The sequence below is a fragment of the Plecotus auritus genome (assembly GCF_963455305.1).
Source record: "Plecotus auritus genome assembly, chromosome: 9".
NCBI classification, from domain to species: domain Eukaryota; kingdom Metazoa; phylum Chordata; class Mammalia; order Chiroptera; family Vespertilionidae; genus Plecotus; species Plecotus auritus.
The window spans coordinates 50,419,039-50,434,952 of record NC_137783.1 but is presented as its reverse complement, the minus strand read 5'-3'; the positions used below and the strand labels follow the sequence as shown (position 1 = coordinate 50,434,952).

The 15,914-nt window shown below is 51.6% G+C and overlaps 2 protein-coding genes across 12 annotated transcripts in view; one reads left to right on the top strand and one right to left on the bottom strand.

Moving 5' to 3' along the window:
- Positions 1–15,914, top strand: part of KCNMA1 (potassium calcium-activated channel subfamily M alpha 1) — a 719,040-nt gene that overhangs the window by 490,260 nt on the left and 212,866 nt on the right. For all 11 annotated transcript variants that reach the window (XM_080687587.1, XM_080687584.1, XM_080687583.1 and 8 more), the window contains exons 7-9: positions 4,229–4,304; positions 6,825–6,995; positions 8,746–8,837. In XM_080687587.1, the coding sequence (XP_080543713.1) occupies positions 4,229–4,304; positions 6,825–6,995; positions 8,746–8,837 (339 nt within the window). The remainder of the gene's footprint in view (positions 1–4,228; positions 4,305–6,824; positions 6,996–8,745; positions 8,838–15,914) is intronic.
- LOC308257686 (large ribosomal subunit protein uL15-like) lies at positions 9,711–10,157 on the bottom strand (the record flags this gene model as incomplete). The annotated part of the gene is made up of 1 exon (XM_080687817.1): positions 9,711–10,157. The coding sequence occupies one exon, from the start codon at positions 10,155–10,157 to the stop codon at positions 9,711–9,713; it is 447 nt and encodes a 148-aa protein (XP_080543943.1).

Sequence of the window (15,914 nt, the reverse complement as noted above, 5' to 3'; positions counted from 1 at the left end):
GGACCCAGGCCTGCAGGAGAGGGCAGTAGGGGAGGGGCCAGGCCTGCAGGGGAGGGCGTTGGGGGGGACCCAGGCCTGCAGGAGAGGGCAGTTGGGGAGGGGCCAGGCCTGCAGGGGAGGGCAGTTGGGGGCGACCAGGCCGGCAGAGGAGGGCAGTTGGGGGAGACCAGGCCAGCAAGGGAGGGCCGTTGGGGGGGACCAGGCCTGCAGGAGAGGGCAGTTGTAGGTGACCAGGCAAGCAGGGAGGGCAGTTAAGGGTGACCAGGCCAGCAGAGGAGGGCAGTTGGGGGAAAACAGGTCAGCAGGGGAGGGCAGTTGTGGGGGACCCAGGCCTCCAGGGGAGGGCAGTTGTGGGTGATCAGGCCGGCAGAGGAGGGCAGTTGGGGGAGACCAGGTCTGCAGGGGAGGGCAGTTGGGGGGACCAGGCCTGCTGGGGTGGGCAGTTGGGGGGGACCCAGGCTAGCAGGGGAGGGCAGTTGTAGGTGATCAGGCAAGCAGGGAGGGCAGTTAGGGGTGACCGGGCCAGCAGAGGAGGGCAGTTGGGGGAGACCAGGTCAGCAGGGGAGGGCAGTTGCGGGGGACCAGGCCTGCAGGGAAGGGCAATTGCAGGGGAGAACCAGGCCTGTAGGGGAGGGCAGTTGTAGGTGATCAGGCAAGCAGGGAGGGCAGTTAAGGGTGACCGGGCCAGCAGAGGAGGGCAGTTGGGGGAGAACAGGTCAGCAGGGGAGGGCAGTTGTGGGGGGACCAGGCCTACAGTGGAGGACAGTTGGGGGGACCCAGGCCTCCAGGGGAGGGCAGTTGTGGGTGATCAGGCCAGCAGGGAGGGCAGTTAGGGGTGACTGGGCCAGGAGGGGAGGGCAGTTGGGGGAGACCAGGTCTGCACGGGAGGGCAGTTGGGGGGGACCAGGCCTACTGGGGTGGGCAGTTGGGGGGGACCCAGGCCTGCAGGGGAGGGCAATGCAGGGGGGGAACCAGGCCTGCAGGGGAGGGCAGTTGTAGGTGATCAGGCAAGCAGGGAGGGCAGTTAGGGGTGACCAGGCCAGCAGAGGAGGGCAGTTGGGGGAGACCAGGTCAGCAGGGGAGGGCAGTTGGGGGGAACCAGGTCTGCAGGGGAGGGCAGTTGGGGGGAACCAGGCCTGCAGGGGAGGGCAGTTGCAGGGGGGAACTAGGCCTGTAGGGGAGGGCAGTTGTAGGTGACCAGGCAAGCAGGGAGGGCAGTTAAGGGTGACCGGGCCAGCAGAGGAGGGCAGTTGGGGGAAAACAGGTCAGCAGGGGAGGGCAGTTGTGGGGGACCCAGGCCTCCAGGGGAGGGCAGTTGTGGGTGATCAGGCCGGCAGAGGAGGGCAGTTGGGGGAGACCAGGTCTGCAGGGGAGGGCAGTTGGGGGAGACCAGGTCTGCAGGGGAGGGCAGTTGGGGGGACCAGGCCTGCTGGGGTGGGCAGTTGGGGGGGACACAGGCCTGCAGGGGAGGGCAGTTGTAGGTGATCAGGCAAGCAGGGAGGGCAGTTAGGGGTGACCGGGCCAGCAGAGGAGGGCAGTTGGGGGAGACCAGGTCAGCAGGGGAGGGCAGTTGCGGGGGACCAGGCCTGCAGGGAAGGGCAATTGCAGGGGAGAACCAGGCCTGTAGGGGAGGGCAGTTGTAGGTGATCAGGCAAGCAGGGAGGGCAGTTAAGGGTGACCGGGCCAGCAGAGCAGGGCAGTTGGGGGAGAACAGGTCAGCAGGGGAGGGCAGTTGTGGGGGGACCAGGCCTACAGTGGAGGACAGTTGGGGGGACCCAGGCCTCCAGGGGAGGGCAGTTGTGGGTGATCAGGCCAGCAGGGAGGGCAGTTAGGGGTGACTGGGCCAGGAGGGGAGGGCAGTTGGGGGAGACCAGGTCTGCACGGGAGGGCAGTTGGGGGGGACCAGGTCTGCTGGGGTGGGCAGTTGGGGGGGACCCAGGCCTGCAAGGGAGGGCAATTGCAGGGGGGGAACCAGGCCTGCAGGGGAGGGCAGTTGTAGGTGATCAGGCAAGCAGGGAGGGCAGTTAGGGGTGACCAGGCCAGCAGAGGAGGGCAGTTGGGGGAGACCAGGTCAGCAGGGGAGGGCAGTTGGGGGGAACCAGGTCTGCAGGGGAGGGCAGTTGGGGGGAACCAGGCCTGCAGGGGAGGGCAGTTGAGGGGACCCAGGTCTCCAGGGGAGGGCAGTTGTGGGTGATCAGGCCAGCAGGGAGGACAGTTAGGGGTGACTGGGCCAGGAGGGGAGAGCAGTTGAGGGAGACCAGGTCTGCAGGGGTGGGCATTTGGGGGGGGACCAGGCCTACAGGGGAGGACAGTTTGGGGGGACCCAGGCCTGCAGGGGAGGGCAGTTGGGGGGGACCAGGCCTGCAGGGGAGGGCAGTTATGGGTGACCAGGCTGGCAAGGGAAGGCATTTAGGGGTGGCCAGGCCCACAGGGGAAGGCAGTTAGGGGTGGCAGGGCCAGCAGGGGAGGGCAGTTGGGGTCGACCAGGCCTGCAGGGGAGGATAGTTAAGGGCGACCAGGCCGGCAGGGGAGGGCAGTTAGGGGCAATTGGGCCATCTAGGGAGCAGTTAGGTGTTGATCAGGCTGGCAGGGGAGTTGTTAGGGGGTGATCAGGCTGGCAGGCAGAAGCGGTTAGGGGCAATCAGGCAGAGGCAGGTAAGCAGTTGGGAGCCAGCAGTCCTGGATTGTGAGAGGGATGTCGGACCGCCCTGTGGGATTGGGCCTAAATGGGTGTTCGGACATCCCTCAAGGGGTCCCAGATTGGAGAGGGTGCAGGCTGGGCTGAGAGACACCCCCCCCCCCCATGCACGAATTTCATGCACCGGGCCTCTAGTCCTATATAATAAAAGTGTAGTATGCAAACTGTCCCCTCAACCAGGAGTTTGTCTGGGAGTTCGATCAGGGGGCAGGGCCGGCCTGGGGAAGGGAGGGAGGCACTGGCCGGCTGCCAGCAGCCTCTAGGGACCCTATCAGTGTATGAATTTCGTGCCCTGGGCCTTTAGTTAGATATAAGGTTGTTGGGGAGCAGGATATTCTTATGGTCTCAGAGTCTCAGGTCATAGATTGCGGATGAATTACAAAGGGCACCTTTCCTGGGGAGATCTGATGTTCCCATGGTAACCAAGTGACTACACCTGTGTGACTGAGTTGGGATTTCCTGATGTGATGCCATCGGAGGCAGATACTCTACCAAGAACTAAAACAGAATCTAATCATGGAGAACCAATCAGACGAATCCACAATATGGGGCATTCTATAAGATAGCTGAGCTGGTGCACAGAAATTAAATGTCAGTAAAAACAAACAAAAAAGGAAGTAGATTATAGGTGAGAGGAGGATAAAGCAGGAATTAGCAAATTATATAGCCCATGCCAGCTTTGTAAATAAAGTTTTATTGGCACCCATGCACATCCATTCCTTTCCATGTGTCTCAGGCTGCTCTAATCCTACAGTGCAGCTTTGAGGAGTTATAACGGAGACTCTATGACCTGCAACACCCAAGATATTTACTGCCTGACCCTTTATAGAAACTTTCCTGACCTTTGGATTAAAGCAACATACTAACCAAACACAACGCATGAACCTTGGTTAGTTCCTGGATCAGGGTGAAAAAAATGCAAACATCAATACATGGGGAAACTTAAACAGGGAGTGCGTATTCCAGGACCTTACGACTTCCTGTTAACTCTCTGAGGCACGGCTGTTATATTGGGATTGTGCTGCACAATGTCCGTCTTGGCTGTTGAATGCTGAAGTACTTAGGGGGTTGAATCATGATGTCTACAGTCTACTTGCAAGTGGTTCAGTAAAAAAATAAAATAACAGATAGATAGATAGATAGATAGATAGATAGTTAAGGAAGAAAGAAAGAAGAAAAGCAAATCAGGTGACAAAATGTTAATTAGTCAATCAGGGTGAAGGGCATACAAGGTTCGTTATACTGTTCTTCGATTATTCCTTTTGATTGAAAGACTTTCAAAATAAAAGTTAACAATAATTAAAAAAAGCCTTGAGCACAACTGGAGGGTTAATTTAGGGACACCTTTCAGTAGCCCTGATGTGACCTTCTTACAGGCTCTGGCCTGGCCCACTTATGCCACCTTCGGGGCATTCCCTTGGGAGTGAGAGAAGCGCTGGGAGCCAGAGGTGAGCTTCCTGTCCGCTGAAGAGGCAGCCCCAGCAGGAACTTGTGTTGTAACCCGGGGTTTTGCTTGTTGTCTCCACACAGTAATTCCATCAAGCTGGTGAATCTGCTCTCCATCTTTATCAGCACGTGGCTCACCGCAGCCGGGTTCATCCATTTGGTAAGTAGCCTCGAAAATGCCTTAGCTCTGGCTTTCCTGGAACAAGCCTCTGAAGTCTTTTTATCACCTGCATTGTTTCTCACTGTGGAGAAACTTAAGCCCAGCTGTCCAGCGTAAGAAAAGAAGAAGCAACTGCACCATTGTCTGGGTTTCTAACCCTTTATCCCAAACTGGTTCCAGTGGTGAGTAAAGTTTGCACTAGTATCCTGCATTTTCCAGCTCACAAGTTGTGGCCTGGGACTTCGGTACATTTTCACTCTGTCTGCAATACCTGCAATGAGCCACAAGATGGCAATGCTCCCTCGGCAAACGCCTGAAAATGTCTTGGGGGACAAGGTTGGAAGTTTGCCCCACATCTTTGTAAACAACACATTCAGATCCCTCACTTCCCCCTTACAAAAAGCCACCTTTGATTCTCTTGCTGGATGACTTGTCAAGTTATTCTGTATCTCAAAAAATGTTAATTCTTATAGATGAGCAATTCTTTAAAAGCCTTGTATTAGAAGTGAAGCTGTTCTCACCTTGTATTAGAAGTGAAGCTGTTCTCAAGCAGGGCAGACTTTTCCTGCTTGTAGGGAACACAGCGATTGTAGGGAGCCTGTTTGAGACAAACACAAACTGTTACCCCTGAGAGAACCTTATCTGACTCTGAAGCTTTGAGTAGGGGTGCCCCTCCCTGGCGGAGCCACTCTCTGCCTCAGGGGTGGAAGCTGGCATTTAGCTGCCTACCATAGGGACTTACGTGATTTTCACCCCATGGAGCACAGCCCAAGGGAAGCCAGGCTCTCATTCAGTCACTAGATCTGAAGGTTCCCCACATACTTTTTTATGCTGATGGGATTCTTGGCTGAAATCACCCTTTGATGATCACCCTAATTCTGCCAAGTGCCTGCATCACAGATAGGGATGGGTTAGTCATTTTCAATAGCCAGTGACCTCACCTTCCTGCTGCGAGGAGCACCAGGACCTTCCATAGAAAGGGCACGCTGATGTGATGTGTGCTCTGAGGATGGGTGATGTGTGAGCTGGTGGACCAGGCAGGTTCTGGGAGCTTTCTGGAGAGGCAGAGGTGGAGGTCTGGGGCCTGTGGGCCTGGGGTGCCCTCGCACAGGCCACACTGAGGGATCGCAGGCACTGGTCAGGGAGAACCAGCCGCTGTCTGTCCCTCTCTCCTGAGAGTATCTACAGTACCTTTCCTGCCTGCCTCATGGCTTTGTTGGCAGATCAGATATGATGAGAGGACTGAAAGTGTTTGTGACATTTAAAGCAGAGAGGGGCACACTGTAGCCTGGGCCACAGGTCTCCAAACCTGACCCGTTCCCTCAGTTTCAGTGTTACCACTGGCCAATTTCACCCACCAATACAGAGCTGAGTTGTCCCTACAGAGATCAGACACTGCATGGCCCGCAAATCTAAGAGCATTTATTTACACTCTGGCCTTTTACAGAAAATGTTTTCTACCCTGGGCCTAAGGAGTCATGCAAAACCAAACTGTTCTCATGGGCCCCCTTTCGTGCTCCCAGGAACCGCCTGCGGTTCGCAGAGTGGAGCCATTGCTGAGGATCTGCAAAGCAGGGAGCCGAGCCAGACCCCAGGAGATGCTGCTGGGGGTTTGGGTGTGAGATCTGGAGGAGCCAGGCCCGTGGCAGGATGATGAAAGGAAGAACCCTCTGCGGGAGGCCCTAGACTTTCTTTGGGAGCCTGTGAATGGGGCGCTGGGAGACTGAGCAGGAACTTGCTGAGAAAGGTCAGGGCAGGGCTCTCTGGCCCCTTCCTTGATGGGAATGCCATAAAGCGAGGCCAGAGCAAGGCCCTAACATGCAGCTGGCGTCAGATCTTCAACAATGTGAAGGGAAAACGGACGGGGCCTCTCCCTCCTAGCTCCCATCCACTGGGAGGCACGATTGTGCTCCTACCACTCTCTGCTGCCTGCTCGGCCATCCCTCACAGAACCCAGCCCAGGCAGCTAACATTGGGGTTGAGGGGCCACCCCTCCAAAACATCCTGCTGGAACCTTTGTGCTCCTGGCTTATTATATATATACTAGAGGCCCGGTGCACAAAATTCGTGCACTTGGGGGCCTGGGGGGGATCCCTCAGCCTGGATTGCGAGAGGGTGCAGGCCAGGCCGAGGGACCCCACCAGTGCACAATTGGGGCTGGGAAGGAATGTGGGAGGTTGGCCAGCCGGGGAGGAACCATGGGAGGGCTCCAGGGCATGTCCAACCTGTCTTGCTCAGGCCAATTGGCTGGACCCCAGCAGCAAGCTAACCTACCAGTTGGAGCGTCTACCCCCTGGTGATCAGTGCATGTCATAGCGACTGGTCAACCGGTCAACTGTCTGCCTCCTAGTGGTCAGTGCACACCATAGCAAGCGGTTGAGCGGCCTTAGCATATTATTAGCATATTACGCTTTGATTGGTTGAACAGATGACCGGACACTTAGCATATTAGACTTTTATTATATAGGATACATATCTCTCGCATAATATTCCCCTTTTCTCCCCTGTCCCCTTCTCTAGGTGGAGAATTCAGGGGACCCATGGGAAAATTTCCAAAACAACCAGGCGCTTACGTACTGGGAATGTGTCTACTTGCTCATGGTCACCATGTCCACTGTTGGCTACGGGGATGTTTATGCGAAAACCACGCTCGGGCGCCTCTTCATGGTCTTCTTCATCCTCGGGGGACTGGTAAAAGCTCTTTGTTATGATGCTGATTTTTATGGTCATTAATATCTTTAATTATCCATTCCTGAAAGCTTTGTATTTTGATAGTGCATTTCTGCACTAGAAGCAAGCAATTGCCTTAGTTTTACAATTAGGCTAAGTCGGTTCGAGTGTGAGGGTGACTTTTCTGCATATTTCTTTGGTGTATTAACTTGTTTTCCAGAGACCCAGGCATGTTTCCCTTGTCAGGGCCAGCCATTTAGCCAGGAGCAAACCTAATTGTCTTAAGAAAGTGCTGCTCACTTATTAAGTGAGTGTCTGTCCCTTAGTAATGTAACTCAGTATCTGACATTCTGCAAGGACAGTTGCTGTCCCCTGACCCTGGTAACTGACTCCATAGACAATTTGCGGTTTCAAGAGTTCTCCGCCCCTTGACGGTCCTCCCCAAACTTCCAACAAACACTGTGGCTGGGGCCTGCCCTAAAGAGTGGGGTCCCCATGTCAGAGATGGAGGCCCACTGGTTTTGTCCAGGTGGATGTCACCAAGTGTGGCACCTGGGATGTTTTTTCTTCCCATTGTAAGTCGGAAAGTTTCACTGTTTGCTTTTCTGCTCTATGCAAATCATAATGGTAGGTTATGCTGTCGTTTTCAAGGGACGTTTGGCAACACAGTGGCAGTGGCTGCATTTTGTCTCTCAAAGCAGCTCACTGTACCTTTTGATTTTTTTAAAAAATATTTTTATTTATTTTAGAGAGGAAGGGAGAGGGAGAGAGAGATAGAAGAAACATTAATGATGAGAGAGAATCATTGATTGGTTGCCTCCCACTGGGGATTGAGCCTGAAACCCGGGCATGTGCCCTGACTGGGAATCAAACCATGACCTCCTGGTTCATAGGTCGACTCTCAACTACTGAGCCACACTGGCCGGGCTAAGATTAAATTTTTGCTGTGTGTGAGGTAAATGATTAAAATCCTACTTCACACACAGCTTTCACATATGTACACCACACACACATTTACACTATGCATACACATCTCTCTGTTTTGTATGCATAAGACATATACATTAAAAATGTATGTAAATGTACGTGTGTGTGTGTCTACGTCAACACAAGTGTTTCCACAGGGTCTGTGAGGTCCAGTTTATCCAGCCACAGGCGCATTGTTTGTTGGACAAAACATGGCAGATTTGTGTTTCTCCTCGCTATCCTTTCCTCCCATGTGATTTTCTCAATTTACCTTGTGTACTTTTTAGTGATTTTTTTAAATACAAAAGTTTGTATTATTTTAATCTTCCTTTGGTGTTTATTATCTTTAATCATTCATAGGCATTGGTTCTCCTTTGGTTTTTAACTAGAAAGGTCTTTCCCTGCAGTAATCTGAGTGTGCATGTGTGTCCGTGTGTGCACGTGTGCGTGCACGTGTGTGTGTGCGCCTGTGTAAGTGTGTAATTTCCCCAGCATGCATCCCCCTTACTTATTTTTCTTCAGGAAGAAGTGCTAGATGTCAACTTATTTATTCCCGTCTCCTTTGAATTTTCCTCTTTGTATTTGCCTTTTGGGCAATATCAGTAGCAACTGTAATTTTTTTTTAGTTGTCTAGGCTGAGCTTACCCTTTTTGTGCCTTTTTTATAATCCGACGTATTAGTGTATACCTTCGCAGTTCTAATCCTTTTGTGTTTTCAGATCTGAGCATCCCCCCCTTCTGAAAAGGTCACCCCTTTCTTTGGCCTGTCTTTTTAGTCTCTCTTCTGTCTCCTATCTTCTCCTCAGGCCATGTTTGCCAGCTACGTCCCTGAAATCATAGAGTTAATAGGAAACCGCAAGAAATACGGGGGCTCCTATAGTGCGGTTAGTGGAAGAAAGTAAGTATCCAGAGGTCTGCTGCCTCCGCTGCGGTGTCCTCTCTGCATGCCATTGTTTTTTTGGCTCTTGTTTCTTTGTTTCATGCATGTAGGCAATGTTTGCCCGCTACGTGCCCGAAATTGCTGCTCTCATCCTGAATCGGAATAAATTCGGCGGGACTTTTAACAAACATGGAGGCAGAAAGTAAGTCGGTTGCACCAGAAAAGATGTGGTTGAGTGGCTTCTAGGAGTCCCTGTGGTGGTGGCACCTGAGTCCTGCCCTCTCCTGCCCACCCGGGCATCTCTGTGAGGAAAGGGCCATGCTCTGGGTGGGGTGTGATGTTACCCAGGTTGACACCCTGGGACCAGCCGCCCAGCCCTGTTCTCATTCACCGCTTTCCCCCCACGCATCTTTCCAAGAGACGTGGGTTTATCCTGGAAGGGGTCCAGCTATCACTGGGCCCGTATTTTCTGTTCTGGTCCCTAACAAGTAAATCATGCTCATTCATTCCTCACACCAACTGGCTTGGTGGTTACACTCGGGTCCCCCACACTAAGATGATGCCATTTTATGGGGTACCTGTGCAGCAGTAACGTGAGATCTTTTTTTTTTTTTTGACCTTTCAACTATTTAATACTTATCTACACAAACGTTACCAACAGGTATCATTCTCACTTTATAAATGAAAAGTTCAAGCCAGGTATCGGTCCAAAGGCCTCTTTCTTCCTCAGGGAAGTTTGCAGAGGACCCCAGGCCTTGATACCCTAACTCCTAGAACCTGTTAGGGAGGTTTTGGAATTACAGGTAGGGAAATACAGATGCCAAAGGACATACACTCAGACCAGAAGACAAAAGTACTTGGACATTTTAATGAACTTCCCTCCATGTAGCTTCAAGCTACCAGGACACAGGCCCCACCAACACCCTTCATCTTCTCCTCAGCTCTTCTGCTGAAGACCTTGGCCTTCACAATGACAGGCTGCTTTGGGAGCTTTCCCTTCCCCAGAACGTTGTAGTCGCCCGATTGCACCACATCAGTGATAGGGGCAGCTCCAGTCTTGCTTTTGGCAGCATTTACCCGTGTCTGCTCACTGACCAGGGTCCACAGTTTATCAAGGTTGAGAGTTGGGCAGAAGCTCTGGTTCCTCTTTAAGTGGTAATGCCTCATACCAACTTTCCCAAAGTAACCTGGGTGATATTTGTCGAAGTTGATCCTGTGATGATGCAAGCCACCAGCATTACCGCTGCCCCTGGGGTGCTTCCTGTGCTTGCCGGTGTGGCCGTGGCCGTGGCTTACGTGGCCCCGAAGTTTTTGGGTCTTCCTCAGTCTGGATGGCATGTCGGTGGCAGAGCTGCAAGAGGGAGGCTTTTTCAGTAATGTGAGATCTTACTCCAGCAAGGAATTCTCAGGGAGGCAAGGTCAAGGTCACCTTGCCTACTATAAGGCGTGGCCACTGGGGAACCTGTTCTCTTTAGCCAGGAGGCACAGAGCTTATCCTCACAGGGACTCATTACTTGCAATTCCTTGTGGGCAAGAAATAATATGTTTCTGATATGTTAGGACACCACATGCTAAGGCCGAAGTGTCTTGTTTGGCTTTCCATACACAAATGCTTTCTCCATGGGCTCTCTTTCAACTTGTGCTCATCATGTTATTTATATGTGGGTCCGTGATCCACCAGAGATTTCCTTCCGAGTACATGGCCGACCTCAGCTCGCTGTGCTCTGCCAGCCGCCATCTCTCCGGACACTGCTGGAGGGAGGCCGGGCAGGCAGCAACCCTCTGTCCCTTTTTTAAAAAGGACTTTTCTTGGGCACAGCTTTGTTTCTGAGGTTTTTTGTTTTTTTTGTTTTAACTTCCATGGAGTAAGAGGTACACACACATCTTTATCATTCAGCTCAGGACATTTGCACCTGTGTGCCCAGCCAGTCACTCCCACCTGACCTAGATGCGGAATATTTCCATCACTCATGTCCCTTCCCTATTACAAAAGTTCCTGCACTGGAACTAGGCTTCTTTCATTCATTTTCAGGTAAACTCTTAAATAGCCGATTCTGTGTTTTAAGAGAAAATCAAACCAGCACCATGGTGTCCCCTCCATCCTCACCACCTCCTCCTCGTCTGGCGGTCCCGTTAGATGCGTGGACCTCCTCTCTGAGGTGGTTCCAGCACACCCCACGCTCGGGTGTCCAGACCTCCCTTCAGAAGATGAGGAGGCGGGAAAAACAGGGCTCACTTTCTTGGTCTACCCACAGGACACCAGTTTCCTTTCAAAGGAACAAAGGACGGTGGCTGAGAGGGAGCCAGTTGGCACCTTCTCGTGGAGCCAGCCCGTGCCTCCACCTCCCCTCTGATGGAGCCCTGCTCTCCTATTTCTCTAACAGCCCGAATGAAATTAGAACCAAGCTGCTCTGATTTCTGGGCCACTGGTTGCATCCAAAAGGCCAAATACATCTGGAGATTCCATCGGTCATGTGCTCCATGCCAAGAGGAAAACAGCCTCTCTCTTGGGTCTGCCTTAAAGTGTGGGCAGGTCGCCATAAAGCAGACGGCCTCCCGATGGCAGGGCCATGTTGGCCTCCCACCCGCTGTCCCAGCCAGCCTGTGCTATCACTGCCCCCGAAGGAGGCAGTAAAGTCAATTGCCCTGAAGTCCAGGTTGAAAATATGTCTTGACTCCCGCTCCAGATAAAATCCCCTTCACCCCCAATTAGTTTCCCAACCCCAGTGTGGGTGGGCCTGGTGGCTGACAGCTTTTGATGGCCAGTGACCGGCTCAGGCCCTCAGACCAGCGCTCACCCCCGGCCTGGTCTGATCCGGGTGCTTTCTGCCTTGGCATTTCCACTCCAACCCCCTCGCGGTGATGACTTCAGATCACAGGCTCCTGCGGCTTTTGTTCTGCCTCCATCTCGGTAATCTTTTATCACCGCTGCTAGCCTGCTTATGCCCGCCCCCTCTCTTTTTTCCTATCCCCTTTATGAAAATGCGCACTTTGCTTTTAATGTTCTCGCTGGGTCTCCAGTGTCGCCGACCCTGCGGACAGAGAGCAGGTTCTGTCATCAGCACGGGGACTGTGCACTTTGCGCATTGTTTCCTGGTTCAAAAGCTAATTACTAAGTAGTTTAAAGAAGCCCTTTGGTCACTTAGATCTTTCATCAGAAAATATAAGCGTGGGAAAGGCACGGTAATAGAGGGCCATTAGCACCCTTTGTTTGATGTTGTTTTTCCAGTCAGTAGAACAAGATTGATGAAATGTTATGTTTGGCCAAAATTTGAGTTTTCATTTGGAATTCAGTGTTGAGAGAATGGGCTGTCAGAATCAATAAGTTCTCTTGCGCTTGGGATACGGGCATGTGGTAGTAATTAGCAATATAAGGTCTTTAGTTGAGCAACCAAGCATGGGTTCTGGCAGCAAACATAATGAGAAACTACAGTTGTTCTATTTCTAACGTCAAAAAGTTTCCAGATAAAATGAAATGCATTTGCAAAAGGAAAGCAGCTAAACTTTGTTGAAAGATAGAGTTCAGACTCTGAAAATAGCATGCTTCGCCCATGTTTGTGTGTATGCATGAATGTATGTGCTATGCTCATAGACCCACTTACATGCACGCTGCTCCCAAGGATTTAGTCAAGTGAGTGCCCAGAAAGTAATTAAAGCATATACACAGTTAAGGGATTGGTTTATGGTTGAGTATTTTACTCAGGAATAACCTCCCTTTTAAAAATGCATCCTTGGAGAACTCAAGGTAACTTGCGACCCAAAGCCACGGAGACATACAACTTTGAATTCCAAAGATTATTTAGAGTGAAAGAAAATTAGGCCGAGAAGCTTGGGGGTTGTTTAGGTAACACCCCATTTTAGAGTATTGGAGCATAAGAAGATTTCCTCGGCACCTCATTTTCAGTGTGTGTTTGCCAGAATGTAAACATTTCCCTTCACATCCCCAGAACACCTTCCCTGTCAACACTGTATCAAGGGCATCGCCCAGCGTTCTCCTCAATATTCTACACCTGACCTCCCACAGGACGCCCGAGCCAGCAGTGGGTGTGGGCAGTGTGCTCTGTGTCAGCTTTTCTCTAATGTAACTTATGATGATGTATTGGGGCTCCTGAGAACAGGGACTTGGGTTTCAATAACCAGGGATTCCAGTGAGTGACCAAGGAAGGCAGTTTTTCCAAGTTGGAGGTCTTGGGGACAGTTAGCCCCTTGGGCTGAGTCCCCAGATTTTATTCAAAAGATTAGCCCGCCTGTAGCCCAGCCGTCCTCCTAAGGACGCTCACTACCTCTCCTCCTTTCTTTTTGTTTTTTTTAAATATATTTTATTGATTTTTTACAGAGAGGAAGGGGGAGGGATAGAGAGTTAGAAACATCGATAAGAGAGAAACATCGATCAGCTGCCTCCTGCACACCCCCTACTGGGGATGTGCCCGCAACCCAGGTACATGCCCTTGACCGGAATCGAACCTGGGACCCTTCAGTCCCCAGGCCGACGCTCTATCCACTGAGCCAAACCGGTTTCGGCTACCTCTCCTCCTTTCTTTCATGTGATGCCAAAGCCACTCCAAGGCGGGGAGAACAGGGGTGAGGCTCCCATGGCCTTTAGGATCCCAGCCTGCTCTCCTTCCTCCCACAGCCCCTGCCATTTCCCCCAGAGGTTTCCTCTCTGTGTGTGACTCAGCCCACTCCTGGTTAGTTTATGAGAACTGACAAGATCATGGTCCAAGGTCACATGGCCAAGGGCCATGGAAAATAATCGGCCACAGAGAGGAATCCATCTGCTAACCCCCTTGTTAGAGGCGGCCTGGACAGGGAGCCATCCAGACGTTATATTTCTCAGGCTGGGCTTCTGGGGCCCAAAACAGAGGCAGTGTCTTTGGCCAGGTGTTTGGGACAGGAGAATGGGATGGGTTGGATTATTCCATGGATTCCTGGTAGCCAAATACTGAGAAGACACACAGAGAGAGAGACGAATAACAGGACAAGGAATAAGCAAAGGGGAATAGGAAAGTGAATATAATGTACTTGGAGGAAATGTTGCCGGCTGGATGAGAAAGCTGGGCCCCCTTCTGGATGGGGGAACAGTGGTCACAGACTAACCGGGTCTAGCTCCAATGCATGAAAGCTGCCTGTGAAACTTAAATGCCATGGCTTCTCTTAGAGTGCTTCCTTCTGGACTTCCAGAAGTGAGAGCATGAATCACTGTAGAGCAAAGCCCTAGGGCTGCCTTCCATGGCAATAGTAATAATTACACACACTTGCCTATTTTCCAATTCTCGCAGCAGCCTGTGAGGAAGGTAATATTGTCATCTCCATGTGCAGTGGGTGAGGAAACTGAGGACTGCAGAGGTTAAGTGATTTGCCTGATGTCCCATAGCAACTGAAGGGCAGATCTTCGATCAGGGATTTAACCTGGGGCAGCATGCACCCCTGGGTCACATTGCCTCTCTATATCATCTCTCGAGACCCCGTTCGTTCTGTTCTACACTCAGGGATCTTACCATTGTACGTGTTTCTCCACCACTGTCTGTAAGTGGGGTGTCATCTTGGGCCTGTCTCCTCCTTCTGATCATTTGTTACCTCTCAGGATCCTGGCCCCAGGAAGAGGGGACAAAACTATTTTCCCCCCTCATTTGGTTAGAGGAGAAATTGACCTCTTGAACACCTCTAACAATGAGGGGCTCTCAAGAATGGGCAGGCAGATCATTGAGATTTGTGTCTTACTAGTATTTGTGGGTTTCAACACTGTCAGCCCCTTTCAGGCTCCATCCTTTCTGGGGGTTCATTTCCTAGGTGACCAGCCATGGTAGGTGGTAGTGATCACCTAGACCACTCCTGGGCAGAGCCTACCTGCGTTCTGTCTTAGGAAGATCCCTCTCTGCCCTGGCAGATGTATCTACCTTCTCCCTTTAGTTCCTGAGAGCACACCTCTGGGTCTCTGGTGGTGGTTTCCTGACTGTCGGTGAGAACTATGGTAGCAGGCGCTGCTCCAGGGACATCAGCTCTGAGCGGGAATATCAGCCCTCGGGCTGTGTCCCTCTGGAGGGAGGGAGGGCCATCTGCCTTCAACCTCAGGTGTGTCCTCAGGGTTGTAAGAAGGACCCTCAAAGGCACAGAGGTGGGGAGACCCTATTATGCTTTTCCATTAAAAAATGAAAACAGGGTGATTTGTGGTTTTTCATGTAAATGCTTGCATTTTGAAGAGTATTCAGCAATTTGGAACAAAATGTCAAGCTCTAAAAACCGCTAGAGAGCAGTTAGTTACTGTCCGCTCCTGTTATCTCCACTGGTTCATCCATTCAGTTCTGGAGGTTTGCTGAGGACCTCTGTGCCAGGCACACTGCTGGGTTGTGTGCGAGCTGGATCGGAATGGGTGGTGAGCAAGCTGCCCAGGGAACCTGTCCTGGTGGAGGTCACAGTCTCCAGGAGGTCACAGGCAATGAGCAAGGCTGTGGCCAAAGGAGCTACCAGGCACACATTTTAAAAGCAGAGACAAGACCCAAGATTCTGTTGTAGAGCAAAACAGGGATTATTTACCTTCAATAAAGTGGTCCATGGAGGTGATACCTGGGAGGAGATGTTACAGTCGTTCAGTGGCCACTGAACCCAGCTTTCATTATCCCCAAAAGAAGTGAGCACCCTAGTTTTAAAATTCATACTTTATGAGGTCTTTGCTTGTCCCTCCATGGGACTAAGTCTTAAACTCTGTCTCTCTGGGGTCCAGATGCCTGACTGTGCTCTCCCGTGACCCACCAGGTGAGGCATCCACGTACCTGCCCCTGTTCTGATTAGGGGGCCCTCATCAGACTCTGTCTTCCCTCTTATCAGAAATAGGCTCCTTATCTGCCTCTGCAGTCTTTGTTCATTTCTGATTCCACTTTATCGTCCCTTTTGCAAGATTTCTTGTGTCAACATGGAACTCCATCTCACCGTCTTCGCCACACTCAGTTTTGCCCGCTGTGGTTCTCGACCATTTTTTTAAATTGGAATTGAAATGACCTGCTGTGGAGGAACAGAGATTATTTTTTCCCAAAGGTTCATTTCATCTACCCTTGGTAGCCCACCCCCACTTAAACGAGAGCTCACATGAGTTCCTCA